General features: G+C 40.8%; 2 protein-coding genes across 2 annotated transcripts in view; one reads left to right on the top strand and one right to left on the bottom strand.

The window, feature by feature from the left end:
* Positions 1 to 3,432: 3,432 nt before the first annotated feature.
* Positions 3,433 to 26,861, bottom strand: LOC130574241 (BOS complex subunit NOMO1). The gene is made up of 31 exons (XM_057367338.1): positions 26,688 to 26,861; positions 26,324 to 26,413; positions 25,029 to 25,074; positions 24,493 to 24,593; positions 24,263 to 24,369; positions 24,000 to 24,072; positions 23,316 to 23,468; positions 22,519 to 22,656; positions 22,346 to 22,435; positions 21,622 to 21,727; positions 21,061 to 21,211; positions 19,812 to 19,989; positions 19,459 to 19,600; positions 18,449 to 18,580; positions 17,577 to 17,713; positions 17,215 to 17,302; positions 16,702 to 16,765; positions 15,549 to 15,644; positions 14,146 to 14,355; positions 13,815 to 13,897; positions 12,653 to 12,812; positions 12,399 to 12,525; positions 11,659 to 11,772; positions 10,898 to 11,025; positions 10,157 to 10,298; positions 9,262 to 9,345; positions 8,259 to 8,369; positions 6,805 to 6,906; positions 6,461 to 6,580; positions 5,789 to 5,881; positions 3,433 to 5,261 (listed from the first exon to the last, which is right to left on the bottom strand). Exons 1-31 carry the CDS (start codon positions 26,817 to 26,819, stop codon positions 5,130 to 5,132), a joined length of 3,630 nt encoding a protein of 1,209 aa, XP_057223321.1. The 5' UTR covers positions 26,820 to 26,861; the 3' UTR covers positions 3,433 to 5,129.
* A 225-nt stretch (positions 26,862 to 27,086) lies between these two features.
* The window catches only part of LOC130574198 (ATP-binding cassette sub-family C member 6-like), a 22,345-nt gene continuing 21,999 nt past the window's right edge, over positions 27,087 to 27,432 (top strand). Inside the window, exon 1 of the mRNA XM_057367263.1 lies at positions 27,087 to 27,147. Coding sequence (XP_057223246.1) covers positions 27,087 to 27,147 — 61 coding nt within the window. The remainder of the gene's footprint in view (positions 27,148 to 27,432) is intronic.

Genomic DNA, 27,432 nt, shown 5'->3' with positions numbered 1-27,432 from the left:
AGACCAAATCTCTCTGATCTTTGTTAAATCAATAAAGTTTGTGCTCCTGGCTTTAGGAGGTGCAAAACTAAGGATTTCAGTGGCTGTATATGTTTTCTTTCACACCCTTTTTCCAAGATCCCAGCAGCACCATGCTGTCTCCRTGACGGTGCATCCAGAGCCTTTGTACACAAGTCCAAATCTGAGCCTGGACCTCCAAACCTTTTCTGAACCTTTTTGTTCTGGAGAAATGATGCTTTGCAGGATGGTAAGGAGTGTTTGAGTACCCACTGTCCCTATGGATGCAGAAAAAGCACCAGCTCATTTGTGCAATTGTCATCTATTCCAGATATTTCACACACAGCRGGAAGAGCCAGTACCAGCTTACAAGGAACAGAAGCAGAGATTTTCATCTTATTATGTTATATATTCTTATTGYAACAWCYCWCAAATGYCCTGTRTTCTAGCAAWCCATTTTTAACCAGAAWTGTCCCATTCCCTACAATGRTAAACAAAGCTGATTCTTCAGAATTGTTAAGTAGTAGATTAAGTAGTTAAATTTACCAAATATTCATGTACAAATATTTACRAATACTCATAACAAAGTACAGGATAAATCTGTTTTGAGTTTTTATTTAGAGTTTTRTGATGTACATGCAAATCAGATTCCTTACAGAGCTGACACTTCACAGTTAAAGCAGGTCTTGCCTTCCCTTATGCCAGAGTTGCTTGTKCTTGTACCCTGCAGTCCCACTGAGCCTCCCCAAGGATAGCAGCACAAACAGCTGGAGTGTGGAACAGAAGGGAAACTCCATTCCTGATTTTAAATGCATAAGAAAATTTGCATCCAATTTCCATGTTTATTATAACACAGTAATTTTTTCTCCCTGCAAATAAAGGGCTTCACTCCTCCAGTGACAGAGAGGGYTGGTTTGGGTGGGCTGGGAATGGCAGGTGCTGGTTAAACTCGGTCAGGCCTGTCTGTGGAGCAAGAGAAAACACAGCCTTTGCCATTAATGAACYCTGGAGTTTGTCTGCAAAGAGAAATTGTCCTGGTGTGTCACACATCACATTGAGAAAAGGGGAGASCACGGGCAGCATCCCACCCTCTCCTTTTGCAGGGAGCAGAGCCTCTGGTAGGCAGTGGAGCACATGAACACACAGGAAGGCTTGGAGTAGAAATTTGTTGTTTTACCACAACTCTGTGTTTGAAAAAAGCAGCTGGACTCGCTGTGATGAGAAGCTGGTCTTCGTGATGGGGATTTAATTATTCTGGTATTGACAAAAATGAGAATTAAAGGAAGAACCAACCTGCTGACTTCCACAGGCAGTAAAAAACAAGTTTATCTTTCACTGTGTATTGAGCTCGTAGCTATGATAAATTCAATAATGGTCTGGTGGGTGTTTAGTGCTTTATGATAACATATCATTTGGCTTCAAGCAATCATGGTCTTAAGCTATGAAGCTAACAAATAAGACTTCAGAAAGCATCATGTTGCTAAGCTCAAATATTCCCAGAAAGGTGGGGKGAGAAAAGGAAAAAGTGATATTTAAAGCAAACAGAGTAAATAATGCAATCAGGTTGATCCCAGCAACAGCAAAGCTAAAAGTGATAATGGAAGTTACTGGAGTAAAGCAACAACATATCAAATATAGACAGAAAGCAATTACAAAAGGTATAATAGAAAATTGAAAGGACAAGCTAACTGATGTAAAAAGCTCACAAAAGCTCTGTAAACATTCAAGGGGGAGAAGTTGCTAATAATAATCCATGCAGGCTCAGGGAATGCTAATCAGCCTTGAGCTGTTCTTCATCTGTGCAAGGACGTATGGGCCTGTTCCAGGTTTAAATAAATGACAGAATGACAGAGATTAAACTCATTGATGTTCTTTTAAAAGTTAAAACAAAAAATTAATGTAAGAATTCTGGCATCAGTTAATAAKGCACCCAAAGTAGATTTACTGGACTTTTAGGGATTTTGTAAAGCCACTGATCTCTCTGCAAGGAAAACATGAAGTGAACATCTTTCTTCCACACCCATCACTGGGTGTGATGTGGGCCAATGCTGTCATGCTCAGCTCAGGAAATTTCCTGCCTTTCAGGCCTTTTCTRTATCACTCATTTCATTGCATTTACCTCTGCAAGAAGCCCAATTTAAATTACTTTTGGAGTGGACAAAAATAGAAATACAGATGCAGTACAAAGCAAGGAATACTGAATAGCAGGAAAATTAGACATCAGTCATCTCTAGGATCAATTCCACATTCAGCCTCAGCTTTTCTGGACAAGACAGTTACTTCATTGGATGTCTGGTAGGATTTTTAAAAACCTCCAAAACCCTCGCTTTTCAAAATCCTCACTGCATAGTCCACATTTCCTCAGCACGGGGCTCAGAGGGGTACTCACTGTGTATTAGAATTGCTAATTCTACAGCTGCACTTTCAGCATCTGAGGAACAAAATTCACATGAAGAAGAACAGCAGGAATCAAATTGCTGTCTCACATGGGCAATGCTGAAGACCCTCAGCTCTGCCTTTTTATTTTCACAGTATGGACATTGCTGATACAATGGAAAATATGTAAGGATGACACCACAGCACTGAAGTTCCATGTCAGAGGATGGCCTGGTTGCCGTCAACCTTGGCTGACTTAAATTTCATCTCTTTCTCTCCTTGGTGAGTTAGAGAAGTTGGCAAGTTCATATTCTGCTGAGTGAAAAGTAACCTGGTGGAGATGGGGAGCTTCGGTCACTTTATCAGCACATAAAGAAGCAACACAGATTTTATCCTACCCTCAGTAGGAAGGCAAGCACTGAGCTCTCTATTTTAAGTAATTGTTTTCTTGCTTTTAAAGCACATTTGTTTTTCTTAATTGCTGTATCTTTAACAYTGTCACTCATGCTAATCAAAGGCATTTGTTCTTGGAGTGTGACAGCCATCTAATAAAGAAATTTAAAAATTAAGCTGAACCATCTATAAGGAAATTGTAAGACTCAATATTAATGATCCACTTCAATCTTAAACAATAGAGTTTTGTGCATCACTGATGAATCAGCCAAATATATATAATATTCATTTTTACTTTGGACAGAAGYAGAATGCTCTCTGCTCCTGGCTCAGGGCATTGCAGAGACCTCACTCATTTTTCTGCTTGGGCCTGTATATCTGATTATTGGTTTCTACAAATTATTGGAGATAATTTTCTAAAGCTGAATCAAATGCCAAGAAATCAGTATCTCATGCTTTAGTTGTCCCTGTTTTCTCTAAGAGCAYGGTGACTTCTGCCAAGTGAGAAACTTCAAGCTATAGTTTTTGTTAGGAATTAACACTTCTGAAGCAAAATAAGCAAAATAAATCTCAAAACATGGGACTCAAAGTCAGTCACAAGTGTGCTGCAGAAAGCAAAGAAAAGACAATTTTGAGAAGAGACATTGAGCAAATCCTAGATTTAGAAGCAGACACTAAATTAGCAAGAATTAACACTTTTTTTCTTTTTATTAACAGCAGTTCCAATGTTTAAGTTCAATCATCAGTCAGTCTCACAGTTCAGAGATCAGAATATCTGGAACCCCTTCGAGGCACCTGGATATGTGCATTTCTTCCTCATACATTCCCCAAAGTCACAAAAACTTTCTTAACATTCACCAGCTTAAAATAAAAATACACTGAAAATGTACAATTTATTATAAGTCTTAGAACACCTTGTCTTTTCCCCATATATTTCATCACAGCAATATAAAATTCGAAGTTATTAGGTAGAGAGCATGATAATTTATTAGAGCTTCATCTCAAGCTCTACATACAATGCTTTTTCAACATTCTACATTCTTATTATGGTTTTGACAAAATTTCCCTCTGAGAGATTAGAATCATCAYCAAATGAAATTGTAATTATTTAGGCCCAAACCCTTTGAAGGWGCAAAAATAACAGTGTAAAATCTTCAGCATTCAAATTTCTAAGAATGGTAGTGTTTGTAAGCTAAAACATTTAAATGTAAGGGGACTTTATTTCAAGTACTGTAAAAGAGAAACATTGCCACTTACTGGCAGTACCAATGTCTTTGCAATATTTGTAGGCATTTATGTGCATCCTCAAATGCTCTGTTAACCTTTATAGTATTTGTCAATAAAAAGGCCCATTAACATTTAAACTGTGTATGTCCAACTACCTACCTCAAGCAAGAATCAAAAGATAGCCTGTAAGAAACAGTTATTTATTACAGGCTATGTTATTGGGACTGTATCTGTTGCAGATTTCAAAAAGCTCACATCCCTTACAGTTAAAAGAAACCCGAAAGGTAAAAAAAAGGTTTAAAAAAAAAAATCAATCATTAATTGGGAAAAAGGCTGTGGATGGCCTGAGCAGGAGATGTGACCACCATGAGTGAACGGGTAACACCAAGAACACGGTACAACTTTGGAAAGAATAGTGCAGCCAGCTGGAGCCACCTCAGGAATATTGGAGGTCAAAAGAGATCACACTGGATATGAAACCAGAACTGAAACACTGCTTTTGCAGTAGCAACATCAGAACTTACCTGATGTTAACAACTAACCTCACCTGACATCRAGAATTTGTCTTCATCAGGCAAAAACTTAATCAAAGATAACATTATYACTGGACAAGAACTGCAATCAGACCAGCCTCCTCAAACAAGCTGCTGAACTGGAAGTGACAATGACATAATTCACCAGTCCAGCTATGTCCCTTAAAACTTTGTTTCAAGCAACACTGATTTAGTAGAATCCCTGTGTGTTGCTTCTGTAAAGTGGGTATCTCAAAAGGTAAGGAAAAATCATCCCAGAATCTAGRCTGAAACTGAAATCAAGTAGTCTATTAGCACTGCTTTTATAAATCATTAATAAGAATAGCATGACCTGTTCCAATGAAAAGAAAAAAAGCATTGTCTTCAAGTATGAGAGATGCACTCACAGTGACAGAGGCATTCATTTAATCACTTTACAACAAGGAAATCCATAGACTCCACAGAAAATTTACAGCCAAAATGGAGCGAACCTGACAAATGGTGCTCACGTAGCAAAAACGAAAATGTCAAGTCTGCAAATTCAACAAAACTGTGTTTTAGTGGCTTTGCCTCCTCAGGCTGCAGTTTGACAGAGCACCACTTCATACAATCCTTCCTTTCACCTCACGTCCGTCTTGTCTTCTGTTTCTTGGTTTGTCTCTTTGCATCCTCGGAGCCCCCCGTGTCAGAGCCTGCCTGTCCAAGAGCACGCACTCCTTGCAGCCGAGTTGTCAGCTGCAGCARTAAAGGAATCAGCTGGGGAAAAACAAAAGGCAAGCAAGTTGTGGTTACAATGGTGTGTAAAGTCTGAATGGTGTCGTTCTTTAGACATTTAGCCCCTAACAAACAGAATCCATTGCATGAATGGCATCTCTACAAAAACATCAGAATATGGCAGCAAATCTTGGGGAGGAATCAACCCAAACTTCTGGGAATTTCTGATAATCAAAACCTAAAGTGATTGCTTGAGAGGAAATCAAACTGCACACACAAATTTTATTTYTCTTCCTGGTAAAACAGAAATCCAGTCATATCAGTAAAGTCTAGAAGAGCACAGCTTGATAACAAAGACATGGGGTTATATAGCAGGTATGTGTATTCCTCTTGAGCACTTCTGAACTATGGAGGGTCTAAAGCTAAAGACTTGCAAGACTTTTCCAGTCTGACTGTTCCTGAAGCCAATAAAATAATTATTTTCATCCCTGCTATCACTTAACACAGTACAGTGTATTCAATGATAGGATAATAATATTTGGGTAAGAGCAAAACCACCCTTGGCCCACCTTATCATGGTTGTAACCAGCCAGCAGCAGGAGCAGCGTCAGCGGTAACGCGATGTAAGACCCTTGGGCAATATCTTGTTCAGGCAGCTTTCTCTGGAAACAATGCACATCATGGAATTTATTTTTTTTTAAAACAGTTGATTGTGAAATGCCTCAGCTCTAAGAAACATCAGCAACAGGATCATGTGGCACAACCAGCCCTTCTCATCTGACTTCCTTCCAAGTGCTGTTCTAGGATTTACTTTACTTTCCTCTTCAAAGCCACCCTCTGGATCAATCACTGTGTTAACCTGAGGTGTGCTGCTCTGTAAAGCAATTCCTTGATGGTCAGTGTCCACTGACAGTCAGCCTGGTGGGCTTTGCTTCACCTGTGCCATGCTGCCCACACCTCTGTGACCCCAGTGATTTCACTGCAGCAGCCAAGCCAGCACAGAACCTTTCAGGCACATCTGCACCCTTCATTTCCTACTGCTGTTCCATGTTTCCCTCCTGCTCCACTGGCAACTGAACACTCAGCAAATCCAAACTGATTGTCACTTTAATGCCACTCATAAACCTCTTTATATTTACACTAACAGAAAGCTTGGCCAAGAGCACAAAATACATGCAGGTTGTAACCTCTAATACTGCTCCCAAGGTGAACCCTTGAACATAGAAATATTTAGTGCTTACAGTGGGACTGAAGACCAGTGTAATGTGTTTATGATATCCAATGGCAGTGAAAGAAACTTGAGGCAGGGTGTAGTCATACTGGGATTTAGACAATGTAGAATCCAGGAGCACCACATAATTCTGTGGGTAAAAAAACACGCTCAGGCTACAGCATCGGGAGCAGTGAGACAAAATCACATTTAAAGGCAAAAGTCAGATAAACAGGCTTTAAATMTGCCATGACACTGGTTAGTCCAGCATGAATACAGCTCTGTAGGCACACCACAAATTACACTTCAGTGTCCTTAGGACACTAAGGGAAAAAAAATCAGTGATCTAAGCTAATTTCCCAGTCATGTTCTTACCTCTCCATCTCGGAGTAGTGGTGGGAAATGGAAAAACAGGGATAGGCCTAAGTTGACTGTATGAATTGGGTTGTCAAGATTTTCACTTTTGTAGAGCTTCACCTGTAAATGAAGGAAGAAAGCACAAACCAGGTATTTCTGAGCCTGCACCACAATAGATATTTCAGACAACCCACATCTTCAGAGATAAAAGCACTTCRAAATTCATTGTGTGTTTATATAAACAGAAAGTTGTCAAGTAAGAACAACTGGAAATGTTTGAATCTGGGATGTGAAAAGTCACAAAAACAGTCTTTTTATAGAACTTGCAATAATTTAGAAAATACTGCTGTGTGACATTTTCACACACCTAGTGCATGAAARGCAATCTGTGCTGTGGATCACAAAACTGCTCCCACTTGTGTCTGTATCCAAAGTTAGCACATCTTTCAAAGACAAGAATTTCTGCCTTGGAGGCCAGGGTGATGGCATGGACCCATCAACAGCTCATGTACAGTACATGCAACTCCTAATATGAAACAGGCACAGGCTTGGGTAACTTCCATATAGTCAAATTTTGACATGCATTCCTATTTGCTTCAGCTGAACTGCGGGGTTCTAAATTTCCCCAGAAAGATGGGGCACATGCYCAGGGGCTCTTCAGTAAGGTGATATATTTTCCCTTCAAACCTGCTGAGTGTGGGATCCTTTGAATATCCCCCAAAAAACCCAACAGTTTAGCAATGAGATCTTGGCAGGTGAGATGAATAACAAAGTAGTTAATTTCACAGAAACTGGTGTGAAAAAAGGCCAAGCACTGCATWTATATTTGTAGGTAACATTTTAAGGAGCTTTTACACCTGAGAAATGATACTGTAACTCCTACCTCACTAACACCTCTTGCAGACAGTTTTAGCATTTGCACCCTAAGCGAAAAGGTTCAGTTTATCAAGTTTTTCCAGATCACAGTACAGTGCTCTCAATTTTGAAAATYCCAGCTTTTTTCTTTGTCTCATACTGTCTATTATTACGTACTTTTAAATGCCCATGCCCTGTGGTATCACTGCATTCACATGGTATGTTCAGATTTTGACATACACATCAAAAATTCCAAKTGTTTCAGGAATTAATGCAGTTCTCTGATACAAAGGACTCATTTCACCCTTGCTGTCTTGATCCCTCTACAGACAGAGCATCCTTAATCAGGGAAGCAGATTCCAAAACATACATGCCAACCAGAGAAAGTATTTCTTGAACATATTCCCACGAAAAATGGAAACATTAAAGCCAAAGCAGTCAGGAACATTGTAATCTTCATTCGATCAGGAATTCAAATTCAGCTTCATTAAACTATTAGTTCTCATTTGAATTACATGTGTGCTCTGGCTAYTGGACCATTCCTACTGACCCTGCAAAAAAATCATTGTGCAAGCAATAACAAACACACTTGACAAAGATGAAAGGCTTGAACTTACACATAATGTGGAGAGATATTCAGAAGCTGTAATTACATTTCCACTTAAATCAAATTGATTAATTTGCCGGAATGCTATAATATTAACATCATCAATGTCACTGTTCCCAACCTGCAATGGAAAACAGATTCAGGTTTTTACCAACAGAGGAACAGTAAACAAAGAACWGTAACACAACTGTTAACACAACACAAACCTTGCTGATAATTTTAAATGAAAAGTGAATTTTTTTCTATACGACCACATGGAAGCTTGAAGGCTTTCCCATTGCAAGTCCCTGTTCTCCAGAGTGCAAAGCTTGCAGCTGCAGACTGGTGCATTATCAGCGTGAGGCTCATGACATTAAGCTAAACTAAAAGTGAAGTATCAAAAGCATACAATACTCTGGAAAAGGCTGAGGTACATCCACAGGACTGCCTGATCTCAGGACATTGATTTCAGTATTTTGCATCTGTGCTGAGAGATGCACACAGATGTTTATACAGTTGATTAATGCGGAATTTTAATGGGATTCCACCGTTTTCAATTCAAAGTTGTTATTACATTTTATAAAGACTTGCTAGTCCAAATTACAATTTCATCTACATCAGGACTRCATGATTTGGACCCAATAAAACATAAAAATATCTATCAGTCCATAACCAAATACAACTATAGGAAAATRTGACAACATATGACATCCCCAAGTTACTATTGCTCTGTTCCACATCATAAAGAAACACTGAAAGGTATTCCATACATTTTTCTCTWGTTTCAGGATGCATACTTTCCATGMCTGTGAAAGAATCCTTTCCCKTGTTTACTGTTTGGGCTTCATCTCACTTCAGTTTTGAGCTGTGGTGCTGACACACAATATGGGGCCTGTATTTAGGGAGCTAACTTGCTGAAAGGCACTTGTCTAAACAGAATGCATTCACTCCATTCCTGCTGGTAGAACAGACAGAATGCCTAGACAGATTCATTTCATATTTAAGTGATACTACAAAAAAAGAGAAACAATTACCTCAATTGCCCGATGCTGTGGTAAAGCTCTTTCAATGTGATCATTGCCTTCAGCTTTGAGTTGGACATGATACACACAGCCAGGCTGAAAGCAACATTCAGATGATAAATCCCAGCACTGAATAATACACGCTTTAATTTTAGAGAGCACTAAGAGAATTTTCTAACACTCCATTTAAGATATGCCACCCAAACAGATTTAACTCTATGCAGCTGAAGTTTTCCTTATCTCAAATACAAAATTTAACTCAATAACACTGCTASGAGTGTTTACTGTCAGAAAATAAGAAAAGGCTATCACAGAACTTTTTTTAGCTTGTTACATCACAGTATTGAAGAAATCATCKGCTGTGATGGAAGAAAACACAAGATTAAAACTTGACTGAACACTGCTTTCTACTTCAGCAAATTGCTGACTCCTTACATAATGGTCCCATAAATTCAGTTTCCCCATTCCCTGCAGAACAGCTTATTTCACATACATGCTGTGCAATCAACATCATACACTCATCCAAAATCCTGCTAACAACAGGCTGTTGGTGTCTTCACAAGAGACTCTAAATGTTTCCATGAATTCTTTTGCCTATGAAAATTCCTTGCTGGCCACCCAAGCACTGACCAGGGGCTTGTGTTTTGTCACACCAACTGTTCAGTTTGTGGAGGCCATCACTGGATGCTGCCAGCAAATTCACAGATTTACACAAGTTCTTCCCCCTTTTATCAGRCTGAATGTTCACTACATGACAGTGTTTCTTCACACAGAGAGACTCAAGGGAGTCTGAGTTAGCAAACATGATGGGAAAACAGAAATCAGTGGCTGCTGAACAGAAYCCATTTCACTGCTCCATCATCACACTGACAGAAGAGTAAATGACAGAGAGCCTCCTACTCCTTACCCGAAGGCCACGGAGCCTGAATTTGCCCTCTTCATCAGTTATTGTGTCCTCTCCATAGATGCTGCAGTCATTCTGTCCCACAGCCTCCACTGAGACTCCCTGCTCAGGCTCTCCATTTAAAGAGGAAACTGTGCCATAACAGCTAGAAGTATAGAATCAGTTGATACAGATGTGCAGATGCTGTTTTAATGCATATTTTAAAGACATTTTATTGTTATAACTGATGGGAAAAATACTTAAAGTACTTACCATAGCATGGAGAAGAAAAGGGTTATTTATAATGTGTGGGTAAAACAGTTTAAATCATTTAAATTTGCTGCARTTCAGAGCACAACTTTAGGAATCCAGGTTCCCTAGATGCCATGAATAGCATCTCTTTCTTACCTCTGAGGGCAAGGAAAAGAAGGATCTTGAAGTCAGATACCTGAATTGGTCTGCCATACCAAAAATAGTCCTCTCATTTCCCACTGGAGGCAGCACAAACCAGTTCCAGTGCCACTCAGACAGTGCTTTCACAGCCATGTTTCTCCCTACAGCCCTATCCTCTGACCTTAGCTATGTAGCCACACCCACGAAAAAAGGGAAAAAAAGGTACTTAGACACACCACAATAAAGTTAAATTGAGACTTTGAAAGTCTCCAAACCTGCAAGAACAGAGGTGTGCTGGGGGGAAGCACACTTTTGGCACAACACACCCTAATACACACACAATGTTTTCCAYGGCATTCCAGCCCCACTGACCTGTAAGCTGTTCTGTAACCAGTTATCTGGATTTTGAGATTTTGTCCTTCCTGCACTTCAATCATTTGTGATGACGGTTCAAAGCGAAATTCTTTCATCATGGGTTTAAAGTAATACTGTCCTGGGCTCTGCAAAGAAGCACAAAACAAGCTGTTTACTCACAGGGATGAAAAACTCACCAAAAAACTCGTAACAATCATGCAAGAGCTCTCTGAGGAGCTGAAGTTCTCTGTTCCAACCCCAGGTTAAACTGGTCAGAAAATGTGAGCAGCAAAAAACACACACTAGACAACAAAACGATGGAATTCTACSTGGTGACAAAGTATTAAGGGAGAAAGGAAACTCCAGCCCCAAAACCTTACCACAAGACCTCAAGGACAGGAAAGTGACCACAAAAGAAGGATGTCTGCAAGGAAACTATTCAAGCATGTCTACACACATAGAGATCAATAATGTAATTAGATTTCCTTCCCCTAAAGACTCTCAAATGAACATCAACAAATTGGTTTGTTTCATGTTTACAGACTGCAAATTAGTAACTGAGATCAGTCAGCATCATCTATTACCTGTTGGGGAGAAATCTCTTGCCATGTTAGATTTCACATCCTTCACTTGCTAAGATTTGAAGTGCTGTTCTTTCTCAGGGATCTACACCTCTCACTGTGGGTTAGGGTTTCAGAGGACACTTGCCATTCAAGAGAGCCCTAYTGGGGAGAGCAAAGCACCACGCAGCCACGTTCAGAAGGATCATTTCAACTTACCAGATTGGAAAAAGTCAGCATGCCATTATCCTGTGTGAGGAGGTTGGACCGAAACACCCCTCCACTGAGAGACAAGAGAACTCCAGCAAGAGCTTGGTCATCCTCTGATTTGATCTGGTTTTGGAAAAAACAGTTATTTTAAGCGTGAGGGTTTCTTTATGGAGAAGGGTTCAGTTGAGCAGCCCCTTGCAGGGTGCACAGGTGTAAGCAGAACTATCCACATGTGCACTGCTGTCCCTCCTGCCAGATTCCAGTGGAGAACCCTCTRCTCCCACCCCCTGGGCAGCCACAGCCCAAGGGACACCCTGTGCCACCACAGCAGCCATTCCCCACCACTTCATAGAACAGACTGAGGGACTAGAACAAAGCACCCCAAACACTGGAACCAGGCACTAGTTGGAGCAGACTGCATATGAAAAAAGTCACCCTGAGGGATAAAACTCATTAAGAGATGGTGGTTCAGCTCTACGAAAGCAAATAAAAGCCAGTCTTTTGGACWGCAGGCTCTAACTTTCACTTTATAAACCATGTAGAGTATTTTACGAATGGCAAGTCATGGTCTGCAAYTGAGTTCATCCACTGAGATTTGTCTCCTCATGACAAAAATTATTATCCAAACAATAATAAATTATCCCCAAATCCCACAYCCTTTTGTCTTTGAAAGACATGGGTTAACTTTTTGCCTGTCCAGCTCTAAATGTACACACTACTCACTTAGAACTCAAAGTTCAGAACATTACCTCAAATGTCACCCCAGCAAGAGCAAAAGCTTTGAAGTCTCCAACCGTTCCTTCTACTGCAGACAAAACAAAACGTTCTTTCTGAGCAGTGATCGTGTATTCCAAGTCACTGTGGAGTGGCCCAACACTTCAAACAAAAGGAAAACAGAACTTGTTTCAGAAAAAAAAAAACTTGGATATCACACACACGTTGTCAAATTACCACTGAATTTTAACTAAAGAATCCAAAGGTTCAAAACAAATCTGTTCATTACCTGTAAGTGCCTTTGTCATCGGTGAAAACGGTGATAAGTGGGGAAGTTGCTCCCTTCTCACTAATGACAATCTCAACACCTTCCAATTCAGGATGGATTTGCCCTTCCAGAAAYAAGCCTGCTTTTCCATGGATCTCTATCAGCTTCCCAGGACAACTCTCTTGGTCATTGTGAGGGGGATTCAAGACAAAGAAAAAAGTCAAAAATACACTTGACATTTTGGCTTACAAGAGGAGTTTAACTGCTTCCAAACTGATCAGCTGATGTACTTTTACCTCAGTATAAGAGATCATGCCACACAATTTTATGGTCTCTCAACCCTGTAAGTGCCTTTGTCATCTGAACAATACCAAAATGAGTAATTACATATCAAAGCTATAAGCACATCTCCAAAACAAACTTGATGGATTTYCTGAGTGATCATAGGATACATTATGTTACATATATTGCAGCCACAAGGAGATGGCAACAATATATATAATTTCCTTCTAGCCAGATTACACCAATCTTTGAGCACATTTTTTTCAGTTCAAATTCAGGTYATGTTTAGTGGAATTAAGCAAAATTAAGCATATGTCATGTTTAGTGGAATTAAGCAAAATTTTCTTTCCCTTCCTCAAATGTATTTAGAATGTGCAAAGAGTCACATGAAAAGAGGCACTTAATATTTCATGATTTCAAACAAAACACGTTCACTCAGTAGGAACCTGAGGACAAGTAGCATCAATAATTGATGATATCCCTGCCAATTTTGAAGTTTACTTTTTTTWWWAAARTATTTTTATTATYGTAATTTAGTGAAGCAAAAAAAGAATCTTAWAACAGAAACTTGAATTTGACAAATTCAAAATAGGAACCTTGGTTTTGCCCAACTCTTTTTCTAGCTGACAGTAAYATGAACAATTCTTAGAATCTGGTGTAAGACCCAGAAAACCATGCTTCCTCTTGTGCCAGGTGGTTCTTCAGCACCTGRAGAAATATTCTGCTGATAAAAACTGTATTTGCATCCTCTATCAATTAGCTTCAGATTCCAGAATGAAACTAGCCCAAAGAAACAGCTGCAAATGAAACTTTCTTATCTTTCATTCATAGGTTTGCCTACACAGACATATTTGTACCTTAAAAATCTRCTCCTTTCAAACAATAAATTATTTATATTTACCTCCACTAACAACTGCTTCCACATAAGGTGGGTAGAAAAGCAGCTCTTTTGACGATGGTGTCACAGTGATTTTCTCTCCAGACCTGTGTAAAACACAAATAAGACATAATTAAAAGGAAATTCAATCAGCAGCTCTSATGTAGAACAGAGTACAGCATACTGACCCAAGAAAAAAGCATCAACAATAACCCAAGCAAAAGTTTTATGTGGTATCAGTTTCCATGGGCACCCAGACAGCAGCTCTGTCCTGTCTGAAATTGTATCACTATTCTGCTTGGTAGAAACACCACAAAATAATAAAAAAAAATACACCTTGTCCACTTGGTATTACCTTGCCCAGTATGAAAATTCATACAAGAAAGGTCCTTGGAGCTCCTCCACCATTTCTTGCACAGGTGGCTTTGTTCCCTCCTCCTCTTGACCCTTCTTTTCTCTCTCCTGCCGGCGGCTCTCGATTTCTGCCAGCTGCTGCTCCCGCCGGAGCTCCTGAACAGATTTCAGGGGTCCTAAAACTAAGGCAGGTTCACTGTCAATTGATGACCTGAAAACATGGAGAAAAAACAAAATCATCTCCTTCCATATGGAGAGATAAGAGCTTGTAATATCTGTTAACTACTGCCATTTTACCACCGCAAACAAGCCCCAGGATGTTTTTTTAACCCATTCAACTGCCCTGTTTATTCTGGCAAGAGCTCAGGAATGGTAAATTTTTAGGCCAAAGGATCAGTTTGCAAGAGTTCCTTTAACAAAGCCCTAAAGTAGAAAGCTGGAGAGTCAAACTGAGAACAAGCTTAATACAGAAAGGATCAGTTATACAAAATAAACAAAAAAGATTGCTAAGCTTGCTTTTTCTTTCAGAACTAGGAACTTCAAAGCACTTGGCATTAGCCTCCAAAAACACAACAAGCTGAGAAGGTTACTATAATATTCACCTTCTCACTAAGTTGTTTCTAAAATCCTAATGGCTCTCTGCTGTCTCAATGTCTCCCTTCCAGCTGCTGGAATTGCCCAGCAGTTGCAGTGATAGGGTCATTCATCTTTGAGAGCTGGAGGAAATGCTCTGCAGGTAATGCTCACTGAAAAGATGTTTTCTGCACTCAAAAAAGTTTGAGAACCCACAGTCTAGAACAAGCAGACATCAGCAGAGCACTAATAAACCACACATCATTATCAGACACTTTCAGGCAGATTTGGCACCTCATACAATTAAAGCTGTTCACAAATCAGTGCTCCCTAGTGAGTTGTCTGTTCAGCTGAACATAAATTGGTGCATTAGTGTGCAAYTGCTCTGCATGCTTTTCCTTTTATGACCCTCTTCACACCAGTAACAATGCTCTAAAGCAGCAGATTCTCATTCTGAGGAAAGAATAAAAAGGAAAAAAAATAGATGACAGTGCCTAAAGAGCTCAGACCTAAGCTAAAACAATACCCTCTGAATTCTGAAACATCAGCCCATTAAAGTATATAAAAACTCAGAAAATAATTTCTTTTTACCAAGACACAAAAGTAGGGAGGGGAAATGTTGAAATGATGAGACAATGCTCAAAATGAGGGATGGTTCATCGCTCTCCAAAGAACTCAAAGCACATCTGTAGCATAAAAACCTCTTGCAGCCCAGAATTCTATGCCATCCCCTTAGAAAGCAGCTACTGCAGCACTAAAACTGGAGTAAAGCTTTATGAGAGAGATGTCTTTTCTTCACTTTTTATAGCCCCATGATTTTTTTGTCCTTACTTAATGGTAACAGTGACATCCATCAGTTTATCTGTTACGATCGTGCCAAGGACATGGTGTCGAACTGCAGTGAGTGTCAGGATACTGGGAGAGGACCTGCAAATCAAAGGCACAAAGACATGAATTCAAGGCCCCCTTCCTAAATAACCAAATCTTATTAGGCAGAGACTATGCTCCCACCCCTGAGATTGAAATGCTTTATAAAAGCCATACAGAATTTACACAGCAAAGTTGTAGTGCTGAGATGGTCATGSATTGGAAGGGGAGTATTTTCCAACTCTGAGCTCAAAAACAATTTCTTCTTTAGCACTTTCTGCTTCCTCTCAAGCTAAAGCTGATTTGATTGATTTCCTATGTACAATCCCTTTACACACAACAGGACACTCAAAAGTTTGTCGTATTAGATGTGGTTCACCAAGATGCCCCAAGTCTAATGGTGATTTGCTGCCAAAAGAAGGTTTCTGCCTCTCTCCCTTCATTCACCTTGTGCTGGCTCTCACGTGTCTCTTTTAAGTACTTTTAATTTACTAACAGAGCAGAAAATAATCAGATTCTAATGTTGCATTTATTTTCTGCCRCGGTCATGAATGAGAAATAGCCTGAGGGCAAAAATCCTCTTTTTCTAAGCAAAATTCCATTAAGTACATCACCAGACCATAATCTATAAATAACTAATTAAACTTTGCTGACCAGGGAAGATCAGCACTGCTTACTTGTGATAAGGGTGAATATTTATTCACCTTGCAAAAAATGGGGAGAGRAGAGTCATGCACTACTGACATGCAATAGTGGTATGTGCCTCTTAGGAAACTTATTATCCCGTCTTTTGCATTTCAACTCCCAGAAGCGATCAACAATTTTCACTGAAGTAACTTTTCCTTGTTACAAAGTCAACCCAACACTAAACAGACAGAAAACTGACAAAAATACCCATCTAAAGTAACTAAAGCACCTTGAAAGCCTATCATTAGTTCATTTTTATTATTTTTAAGATAGAAACACATGTGATACACTTTGCTAAAACTTCCTTCTATTTCTTAGACACAGTCCTAGCCACACATCGAGAGCTGCTGAAAGCAAGCTGCTGCAGCASGAGGAAGCTTTATGGAAAATCCTCTGGAAGGTGTAAGGTCAGAAACAGTCACACTCTTACGTGTCGTAGGTGTAATACTCRTGTTCAAACTGGTGGCAGGAGCGCGGGGTCACTTCATACACACCTACAGACATTAAGGCAAAGAATGATCTGCTGAAAAAATTCAAGTTGGCTGAATTCTCAAGATCACATGAGACCAGAGRTACAGAAACAACTATAAAATTGGACTATGTATCTGCTGCTTTCACACAGATACCTTCTAATGTGACTGACAAATAGAGCCCATACCAATAAAATTATTTTAACATCATCTCCCTTCATCARAGTCCATCACCAAGAAAAAAAATTGTAATAAATATTTTATTTCTGGAATCTAGATTTAGGTGAAGGACTAAATAGCAGAAGAAATGGAGAATTCTAAAAACTTGGARCAGATAGTTTACATACAGATGTAATTAAAACAATGCCTTTCAGAAACCTCAGAAAACACAAGAGATTTTTTTTGGTAGTTCCCAGAAGTATCAGCTGACAGGTTATTTTTCATTTTTTAAATTAATATTTTAAAGGTGTTACCTGGCTTTGAAAGACAGAATCTATTAACTCCTTTGGACAGGTTATAAACACCAACATTCTCTGGTCCATTTCCATCCTGATAAAATTCCTGTGAAGCCATAGCACAATTCACTGTCAGTAACTACCAAACAACAAAATGAAAACAGCATTTGCCTAAAGATGCATCAATGCATCTCCTTCCCAGCATCTAACATGACAAGACCATTTTACCAAACCTAAGGGACAAATCTCAAAGCACTCTAAACATCAATACCATGCTCTGTGACCCTCCAGAGAAAGGAGAAAGCCTTGATTCTGAGCATAATCAAATCCACCCACACAAGGTCATAAAACACATGCAAGGACGTTTGTTTCCTACGTACCAGTGTGATGGCATGAGAAAGAGAACACCTCAGCATGTATCCAGTCTGTCTGAATTCTACTCCTGACACATCTTCCTCCAAGACTTCCAATTCTAAAGATTTATTCTTCCAGCACCAGTCTTCATGTACAATGCTTACTAGAATACACACCACACAAAGCATTTTACTGATATAAAACTGTGTAAATAGGGGAAGATTTTGAGGTATAAAAAGCTTGTATCACTTGAACTTCCCTGATAATAACATTCAAAGATAAATACACAACAATGCCTRTAATAAGAGACCTGGCTCACAGCACTGTAACATCACCAGGAACCCAACACAGCATCAGGAAAGCAATACTATGAAAAGGAATAATGAAGCCTGGCTCTCCTGGAAGGCTCCTCAGTGGGCACTACCACTGTGACARGCAAAGCAGCCTAGAGGATATCACACCCTAACCCCAATTTAACTTGCGGAAAGATGTTTCCACTCCCGTATAAAGAACGCAATCTATATATTCCTTCTAAGCCTTTCCCTGGAAAGCAATGTATTTTCACAGGCCAAGGCAGGCTGGCCAAAATATAMATTGCTCATGGGAGCAGCACTCTGGAAGCAGAACTAGAGTGTGCCCCTRTTCTTAGGCTTGGGACAAGCCAGCTCATGATAAAGCCCACTTCCCCCACACCAGCTACACAGACCCTATAACTCTGAGGAATAGCAGCCTTTGGGCTGACACCAGGTTAAACATACAACATTTAAGAAAACCTGATGCACTGTTGTGTTTTTTCCAGATTCTCTCAACTCTCACAGCATTGCTGATAACACGATAACAGAAGTGCTCAGATTAGGTCACAAATGGAGCCAGCAAGGTCCCCCACAAGCAGTCCTACCTTTGTACTTGCCCGGGAGCACCCCCTCGAAGGTGAAGGGCACCGAGTCCCTGCTCCCGGCCAGCTGCAGGCTGCGCTTCTCCCCCTGGCGGCTCACAGACTGCAGTGTCACCATCAGGTCCCCACACGCGTCTGGGAGGGAACACAGGACATGAGCCTACCCCCTGCAGCCACACCTCGGGGGTACTAACATTGAAATGGTTACTCCCTCCCAGTAGAGGAGGTTTCCAATTAAAACTCGTTTCTTAGGCACATGTTTACCAGTGGGTTTTTGCACTCTGCAGGATTTTGAGACTGTTAATCATACTCTTTTAACTAATGGCAAGTAAAGATCTGTGATCAACATTAAATCCCTGAATCCACTACACTCTGCAGAGACTAAAGAGCACAGTAAACACCTGAAAGACAGAACACAAGGTGCAGGGAGGATTCAGAGAGAAAAAAGGAAGGGTAAAAATGACAAAAAACAGGCTCCAATCATCATCTGCTAAAATCAGTGGGTAATCAAGGAAAATAGCAGAAGAACCTTAAAGTAAAATAAGGACAAAAAGCTATGAAAGAGAACAGAGATTGAAAGCTTCTGTCAATACCTTGAGCAACTATCCTAGAGTTTTTACATGCACTGCTTTCTCTTCTTTTTTTTGTAAGCTTCTTTTTCACCTCAAGTACTTCTCTGATGGATGCACAGTATCCCAAGTGGCAGTCAGGACCACTTCCTTCCTACCCATCTTCTAAGGAAGGAATACTTGATTATCCTCAGTAAGTATTAAAAGTAGGTACGTAATTTTACTCCAAACTTTGTTCRGGTAGGTCATAACAGGTCATGACCTTACTAGGTCATAACATCTCCCAAAAAAACACCTGTTTTTTCCATGTGCTGGAAGCTACATTTATCTATCTGCTGATGGGACTAACCACAGAAAGTGCCTTGGTCTCAATAGCCTTCCCTCACACATGCAGTGCYAAAGTTCTCCATTCCCATTGCCATTTTACTCTCACAATGRACTCACCTAAACAAGAGATCTTCCCTGAGACAGATGCCAAAAACTGAGAGAAGGTCACAYCCATCACTGGTCTGTCAGTGACAGTGACAGGGAACATTTTGGGTTTCAAAGCCAATCCTGCTCTGGTCTCAGCCTCTGGAATAACTACCTGTAGAGTATATGACAGCAAGATATCAACAACTTTCACATACTAGTACAAATACACCCTGCTGTCTTCAACCCAGAAATTAGAAAATGGAAACTTACTGTAAATCCCAAGCAAAGCAAAGCCAGCCTCTCCAACATGCTTTCCAAAATATTAAAATCTTCTAAAACACCATGACAAGTCTTACAATGAAGAAATGAAAGTTCATTCTTACCTGAACATTGTATGCACCCGATTTTGCCTTGAAACAAAATGCTCCGTGAGGGTCAGTTTCTGTTGTCACCTGTGATGCTTTGTCTCTGTCTTCAGGTATCATGGTTACTTTGTATTTACTGATCTGTTTGACTGTGTCAGGGAATCGAGTTACTGAGATGCGGCCACACACACTGAACCTGTTAAACAAAAGCCAGTCATCAGAATGAATGTCTTGATTTGACAAAGATCATAAAAAACACTCATTTTAAAATTTCCTTAGAGAGTAAACCTCACTATACTGAGGTAGTAACACCTGAATTGGAAAGAATTCCTCCTAAATGAGAGATTTGCAAGCAACTTGCTTCATTCTTCCCTGTCCTCAACCCAATCACTTCAAGCCTTTTCACTTGAGGTTTTTTTTTGTGCTAGGCAGGCAATGGATTTAGGACTTTCTTTCCTCAAGTTTTAAATAGTTTCAAATGTTTCAAATATGATAGGTAATCCACTGGAACACAACCTTGGTACACCTACACTTGTAAAAGCATAAGATGACAAAGCAGAAGCTGGCAAATTTTGCTTATCACCTTCAACAGCACAACATAATTAGTTACTGAATAAACTGTACCAAATCAGTTAGCAGCACACAGGGTTTTTTTCCTAATTGTCTGGCTATGTCTGTAGGAGCTGACTGCCGTTTGACTCAGTAAATTCCTAGTTTTCACTTCTCCAGGATGTTGTCACTATTTCCTCCTCAAAGTCCTGGACACAGGCTCATGGCCCTTTGATCTTCCTCAGCTCACGTTGTATCTCCCACCACTGCACAGCCTCAGACTCACAGTCAAGGCATCAAACAAGAAAAAGACAATTCAGGTAAGGCAACAATGACTTTGAGAGAGAGCAGTAAAAGGCAGAGGTTTGGTACAACACTGTCCCAGACAGCTGTGTGACTCCAGATACCCTCCTGTGCAGGAGGGAAGTGGCAGAAAGCATCACATACCATTCTAGAATTCTTAACTTGCCCCTGCCATGGTGTCTTCATTTGCAAAGGAGGGCTTATTAAGAGRRTGCTSTAAACCTTAACTATTATTGAGCAAAATACTGTGGAAAAAACATGCATTCACGCTGTCCTATTTACCTTGAATTTCTTCAGCAACATTTAGCTGCTGACAATGCTACACAAGTCTGGGCATGGCACGGGAAAGGATCACCCATTTTCATGGCCTCATCCACATATCAAATCGCATTTTCCTCATGACACCAGTCCTTACCCTGTTGCAATGATGTTTGCCAGCTGAGGTGTATTTGGTGCAATCTTCACAGTAATAGTATCAAAAAACAGGTGTTCTTTCCTGGCATGAATTGTGTATGTACCCGTTGTTATGTTCTCCAGGCGGAAAGAGCCATCAGCTTTTGTTTTCACTGTAACAAAAAATAAGAAGAGTTAAAAACCAGAGCTTGTGTTGAACTGTCTACCCTTATGTATCAACAGATCCAGAAGGMATGCACTGCTTTAGGCTATTTTTAATTCATATTACACAACAAAGAAATAGTTTGCTTTTTTACTAATCAACCTTCATTTCTGTATTTCCAAGTACAATCTGGCATATGGTTGAAAGAAATTAAGATATTTTCAATTGCCAAACAAACGAACACTTAATGCTCTCACCTAAGCCGGAAAATGCAAAATTGATCAACTGCATGAAACCCAAATAAATTGCAATAGAAGCAGTTTATTATCCTGAAGGGTTAATTCCCCATCATACACTAGTCCTGTACTTGAGTTTARTAAGGGCTGCCCTGTAGCAACAAATATCAAGAGCATTGCATACCTTTAATCTGATTGTTCAGAGTCACAGTGGCATCAGCAACTCCTTCTCCTTCAGGACCATTTAACACCCTGCCTGTGACAGAGAAACCCATCACATGGAAAACAGGCTGAAATGGGAAAAAAAATCAACATCAGTCTTTACTCAGGAAATGCAAACACACACCTACAGCAATCAACACCAACTGTTTTCTCTCCACATACAAATAAAGGAAATGTATTTCCAGCTCTAGGAAAAAAATGTACCAGGATAATCACAGTGAAAGTACACATTGATCTGCAGGCACACTGTTCCCCTAAGCACAAAACACACATTCCCAATTTATCTGCACTGGTACAGCTCAAAGGGCCCCAGTCACAGATCGTAATGCCATTACACAAGGCATTCTGCAAACCAGAAAAACCTACAGGCCCTTCTCCAGACATGTGACACTCAAAATGAGAAAATTCAAGCAACGTGGAAGATGACTGCCGGTTTGCAACACAGACATGAAAGTGAGCACAGCAGACAGCTTTGCCCTACTTTGTTTCTTCCCAGTAAAAGTACAGAAATACAGCAAGATACTAGAAACTGTCTCATACCTGCGGTGCAGGAGGGTTTGCATAAACAATTGTCTTCAACTTCTTACAAGGAAGTTTTTCCACAATATAGCTGCTTTCTGCTAAAATCAGTTAGACTTTTACAGGAATGAATGGCACAAAAGGATCATTTCCTCTGAAGGCCTTACCTCAATCTGTAAACTGTCATGCTCTACAAGGAAGTCCAGTCTAGAGGGTGCAACATCAAAGGTGATTCTCTCTCCCCTGTAGAATGGTATCTGAAAGGAAAAACATGGCTTTGTGATGAAATGAAAGTTAACAACCCACKGAATAGACAAGCAATGAGTTTCTAGTCACTCACCACGGTGTATTTCCCACTTGGCAGAGAAAGAAAGCTGAAAGATCCATCTTCTTTTGATACAACATTGCACAAATAGGATAAAGACTCATCTCTGGATTGGAACCCATCCACAGGAGAAATATTGCAACCCACAACATCCTGCAATAATAAATGCAATACAACCTTTTGTCACAAGGAAGAACAGAGAAAATAATTCGGGGCGGGGATATAAGAGGGTTCAAAATACTCAACTCTGAATGAATCAATGGAAGTATAAAGCCATTTTAGAGGCAAAGTCTGATGGCATGGCTTAAAATTCATGTACAGGTAAAACAGGAAAAAACAGCCAAAAATAACTCTGTGGTAACAAGGACAGAACACTGGGAAATTCAGCATCCCCAGAACTCCACCATGTGTCTTAACTGACTTCAGTTCTGTGGACAGGGTTAACATTACAGAACAGAGCTCCACTCTACATGACCAAATGCTTCACACTCATTTCTTAACACACTTGTAAGGTGGCAATAAAAGCTGTTGAGCTTTGTCCTCCCATCAAGAGGGCAAAGAGTAATTAAGATTCATTCTGAAGACAAATTACAGCTACTGTACAATGAATTACGAAATAATTCCATGGAGGTCGTGTTGGATTGCAAGGAAAAAGAAAATCACATGGAAGAGCCAAACATAAAAATACAGTTTGAGGGGTTGCACAAGAGTGTGAAGGACTGAAATGAGCATCAGGGCAATATCARTCTGGAAGCTATTCAGTTCTTATTTATGTCCATACTCATATTGAAAAGGAACCGATGCACCATTACCTCTTTAGAGACCGAAGAGGAGAAAAGGAGAAACATAACCCCTTTCATGGGTTCTCCATCACTCCTCACAGACCCAGAGACRTTGTAGCCTGCCACAATCAGGGGGCTGGCAGCATAAGCATTGGAACTTGTCACCCGCACCACTGTCTTGGACTGAAATACAGAAACAAATGTTTTCACCAAAAGCAGGCATTAGATCTCATTTACAGCAYCTAAATAAAAATCAGAGGCTGTATATTCAACAACAGGAACAGAAGCCAGTGCAGCACTACTCAGAGGGTCCCCAGGCTACTCAAAACACAAGGACACTATAAAGCAAAGGTCCTTTTTAAAACAGTATTTTGTCTCCTTTACTGATTTAGGAAGAKGTCAGCACCTCAGAGATCCTCAAAMTGCAAGYAGCCTAAGATCAGAGAATGTGCTACAATATTCAAGCTCTTGCTTGAATGTAYAGGATCAGAAGATGGAAAGCAAGAGCTCATTTGCCAGTCTTTCCCTGGCTGGCTTTACTGTCTCCAAACTGGGCMTGCATGAGGCAGTTTCTGATGACCTGAAACAGGTGTACAAAAACTCCAGTACCCTTGTTCACTCACAAAACCTCTTCCTCACACTATCTGATCCAGAAAAGGTCTTGTAGATCTATCCATCCCAAACAGGCAACCCAAAACATTTGTAGGCTCTAACCTCTTTCAACATCCAGGTAGGGTGCGATGCAAAGATCTCATATTCACCAGGAAGAACTTTAAAGAAAGCAAACCTGCAAGGCAAGAAAGGRATTATGTCTCTTCAGAAAGTCACAAACATTTATCCACAGAAAAACAACTCAAACTTTATTCAAATGTTAGAAAACCTATTTCAGAACTCTTCCAGTCCCAGTCAGAATGGCAGAATTGAAAGAACCTCGTGCAAATGAACTGATGAATTAAGTATGCACCACCCACACTCACTTTCCTCCAGGTTGTGTAATAGTTGCTTGTATGTTTATGTCACTGCCAGCATTTCTCAGTACAACCTGAACTCCAGCAGGACCTAATGTCTGACCTTTGCTGAGAAYCTGTCAAAATAAAAAGAAATCGAAGTATAAAGGAATAAAAATAACTTGTAGAGCTGAAGTTAAATGTTTTTATGAAGGCTGAATTAACATAAGGTGGAATAAATAAAGACAAAGGAGTCTAACCTTTCCATTCACAGAAAATCCTGTGAACACAAAGTTAATATCACCTCCCTTTGTGCAAATGTCATTAATGCCATCCACATGGATGTCTACACTGGTCGGTTCTGGAAGAGAAAAATGAAGAAACAACARGGTAGTTTGTGAGAGAGCATTCACAAAGAAACTATGCTTCAACTTTACAAAACTGTCACAGAAATGTATTAATTAAACCATGCCAGGTGTTGCTCTGGAAGTCTTTCCTCAGCAAAGTTRAAATATCCCCAAACCCTGATGATGAAAATCCTCTTTCCCTCCTCCCGCTGCAGCCACTTCTGTCAGAAACCCATATTCCTTCAAATCAGCTCAAGGGTTACTTTGTCAGTGTCTACCACATAGCTTTATTTTCCCCTGGTACAGTAAGTACATTTCAGACATTAAAACATGCAGTATGGTTTATGTGTTTTGAAAAGTGCTCCACTTTCCCTRCCAGCTGCAAGTTAGAGATAAGTCCCACACTGCAGATACAGTGTCCTATTATAAGAAGACATACAAGCACTTACCAAAACTCCACCCTAGGGGAGGCTCAATTTTAAGAATGAAATCCCCCTAAAAAATAAAAAGCAATAACTGTCTTCATTGATTTACATTCAATTTAGCTACAGGATGAAAAATAAACTCAGAACACAAGCATTGCGCTGCAGAGAGGAACACAGGACTCGAGTGTACCATTCTCCTTTTCTCCTGCTTATGATACTCTGTTCAAAGAAGCAGCAGTATCTACCCAGACAGGCTGGGATGCTGGGCTCACATCCAGCTGAGAGCAGAAATTAAGGATCACCACATTTATACTGCTTCCAGCACAAACCTGGCTCACATTCAAGCAGCTCAGTGCTAGAAAGTGGTCAAATCTATCTTTACCTGTCCCAGCAGATGGGCTCTAAATCAGCCTTTAACATTTCCACTAGGTTGTACTCAACCATTCTGCCCAAAACCGGGATAACAAAATTCCAATCCTTTCAAAAGCTCTGCTCCCAAAGGGTATTAATCAACACAGGGAKCTTCATATCAGAGGGCATCACATGTGYTCTGCTATATATATTCTGAAGCTCRWCCATGGAAAGGCTCAGAGGCCTAAGAAGTACATCACTGGGATCAGAAACATGCTACATTCTTACACAGGAAGGGAAAGAATTAYTTGRTGGTTGGACTAGATAAYCYTTAAAGGTTCCTTCCAATCCAAACCATTCTGTGTTTCTACTTCTGATCCCCAAGTTAACTCGCTCCCTAAAAGAGCAAACCACTTYGACCATCTGAGTGCAGCTTGTATTTAATTTGAATATAAACACCTTCCCAGTCTCAGCAGACATCAAATTACTGACACATTTGGAGCCTTCTGGATCATTACTTTCTTAAGACATTTTCAATATCTGCAATTAGCCATTCAGGTTATTTTCAATTTAGTCATACCAAAACACCTTATCATATACATTTATTTCCATTTCTACAGGCAGAAAACCTGAATGCATTATCTGTACTCTGTAGGAGCAGTATTGGTACAACTGCAGCACAGCTGGCAGTAACTCAGSCTCTAAATGCTGCAGTCATGCCAATAAACAGCACAAATGCAACACTGCAGCTACTGTTAGCTGGCTTTTCATAATTAGCACTGGGAAATGAAGCAGTTGCCTTACAAAAAGAAACAGCTCAAACTTTGGTCCAAACCAAACTAAATTATGTCCTGATTCAAATGTTTCATGGGTGGGTGTTGTTCTGAGATTTAATCTGCCGGCAGATCGAGGCGGAGGCAGCTGCTGGGGACAGCACAGAGGGGACAGAGCAAGTATTTGTGTCTTACCTTGTCATAGAGGGGAATCATGAAATACCCATTGTTCGGMGCACAGTCTGTCTGGTATTTCAGGGTACCATGTTTTGTATATAACTTAATCTAAAAGAAGCAAACAAAAAAGACACAAAAATATTTTAAAACCAGGCGGGGAGCGCTGGAACCAGGCAGTCTCTAACCCAGCGCTGTCACACAGCAGCGGCAGCTGCCGGGCCCAGGGGGCAGCAGGACACGGTTTATGGCCAGCAGGCTGCAGAGTGCCAGGGTGAAGAAGAGCCGCAGYTCCACCGCCACCTGTGCCCGCGGCCCGGCAGACAGCGCTCGGCACGCCCGGCAGGCAGCCGGGGCCGGCGGCGGGCGGGGCGGCGGCGCCCACCTCGATCAGCGAGTAGTTGATCTCCACGTCGGACTTGACGAAGCCGCCGCAGCCCACGACGATGTCCTCGGAGCCCCGMGCCAGGGCGCAGCACAGCGCGCACAGCAGCGGGACCGCCGCCCGGGGCCGCATCCCCTCACCGCCGCCACCGCCCGCCGCCAGCGCTGCCGGAAGGGCCGCACCGCACGGTGCCGCGCCCGCCACAGCGCCCCCTGCCGGCTCGGAGGGCTCGGGCACTGCCCCGGGACGCCCCGCCGGASCCGCCCCGGCCCTGCCCCGTGAATTATCTTCCCCCGATAAATCTTCTCACCTTTCGTAAAAGTAACTGATGCCAGCTGATTTTGCAACAGGGATTTTTGTCTTCAGTCTGTATGTTCTCACCTTTTGTAAACGTAACTAATGTCATTTAACTTCTACAAAAGAAGTTGCTCAAAAAAGAATTTAGTGTTTCAAGCGTTGTGTAAGTTACGTCACAATATAAATATGCATCAGATAGGCGGAGAATATTACATGGGCGTGTTCATGTAAATTCTACTGTATTTAAAAARTGTTAGTTTTAYCCCCTTGGCGWGCTGGATTTGTGGAAAGAATAMACAATGTCTCCTTTYTAAACTAGACTCTGTTTATTTAGAAAGTTCCTAAAATCGGCAGTCCGGGGGCTCCGCTTCGGTTCGCGGTGCTGCTGCCGCCGCCGTGCCCGCGGCCGGACTTTGGCCACAGCGGGACGGGCGGGGCGGGACGGGGC

Source organism: Malurus melanocephalus, unplaced genomic scaffold, assembly GCF_030028575.1.
Source record: "Malurus melanocephalus ecotype Western Australia unplaced genomic scaffold, MMel_1.1 scaffold_77, whole genome shotgun sequence".
In the NCBI taxonomy this organism is placed as follows: Eukaryota; Metazoa; Chordata; class Aves; order Passeriformes; family Maluridae; genus Malurus; species Malurus melanocephalus.
The sequence above is the reverse complement of the archived record's forward strand: the minus strand, read 5'-3'. Positions and strand labels throughout refer to the sequence as shown.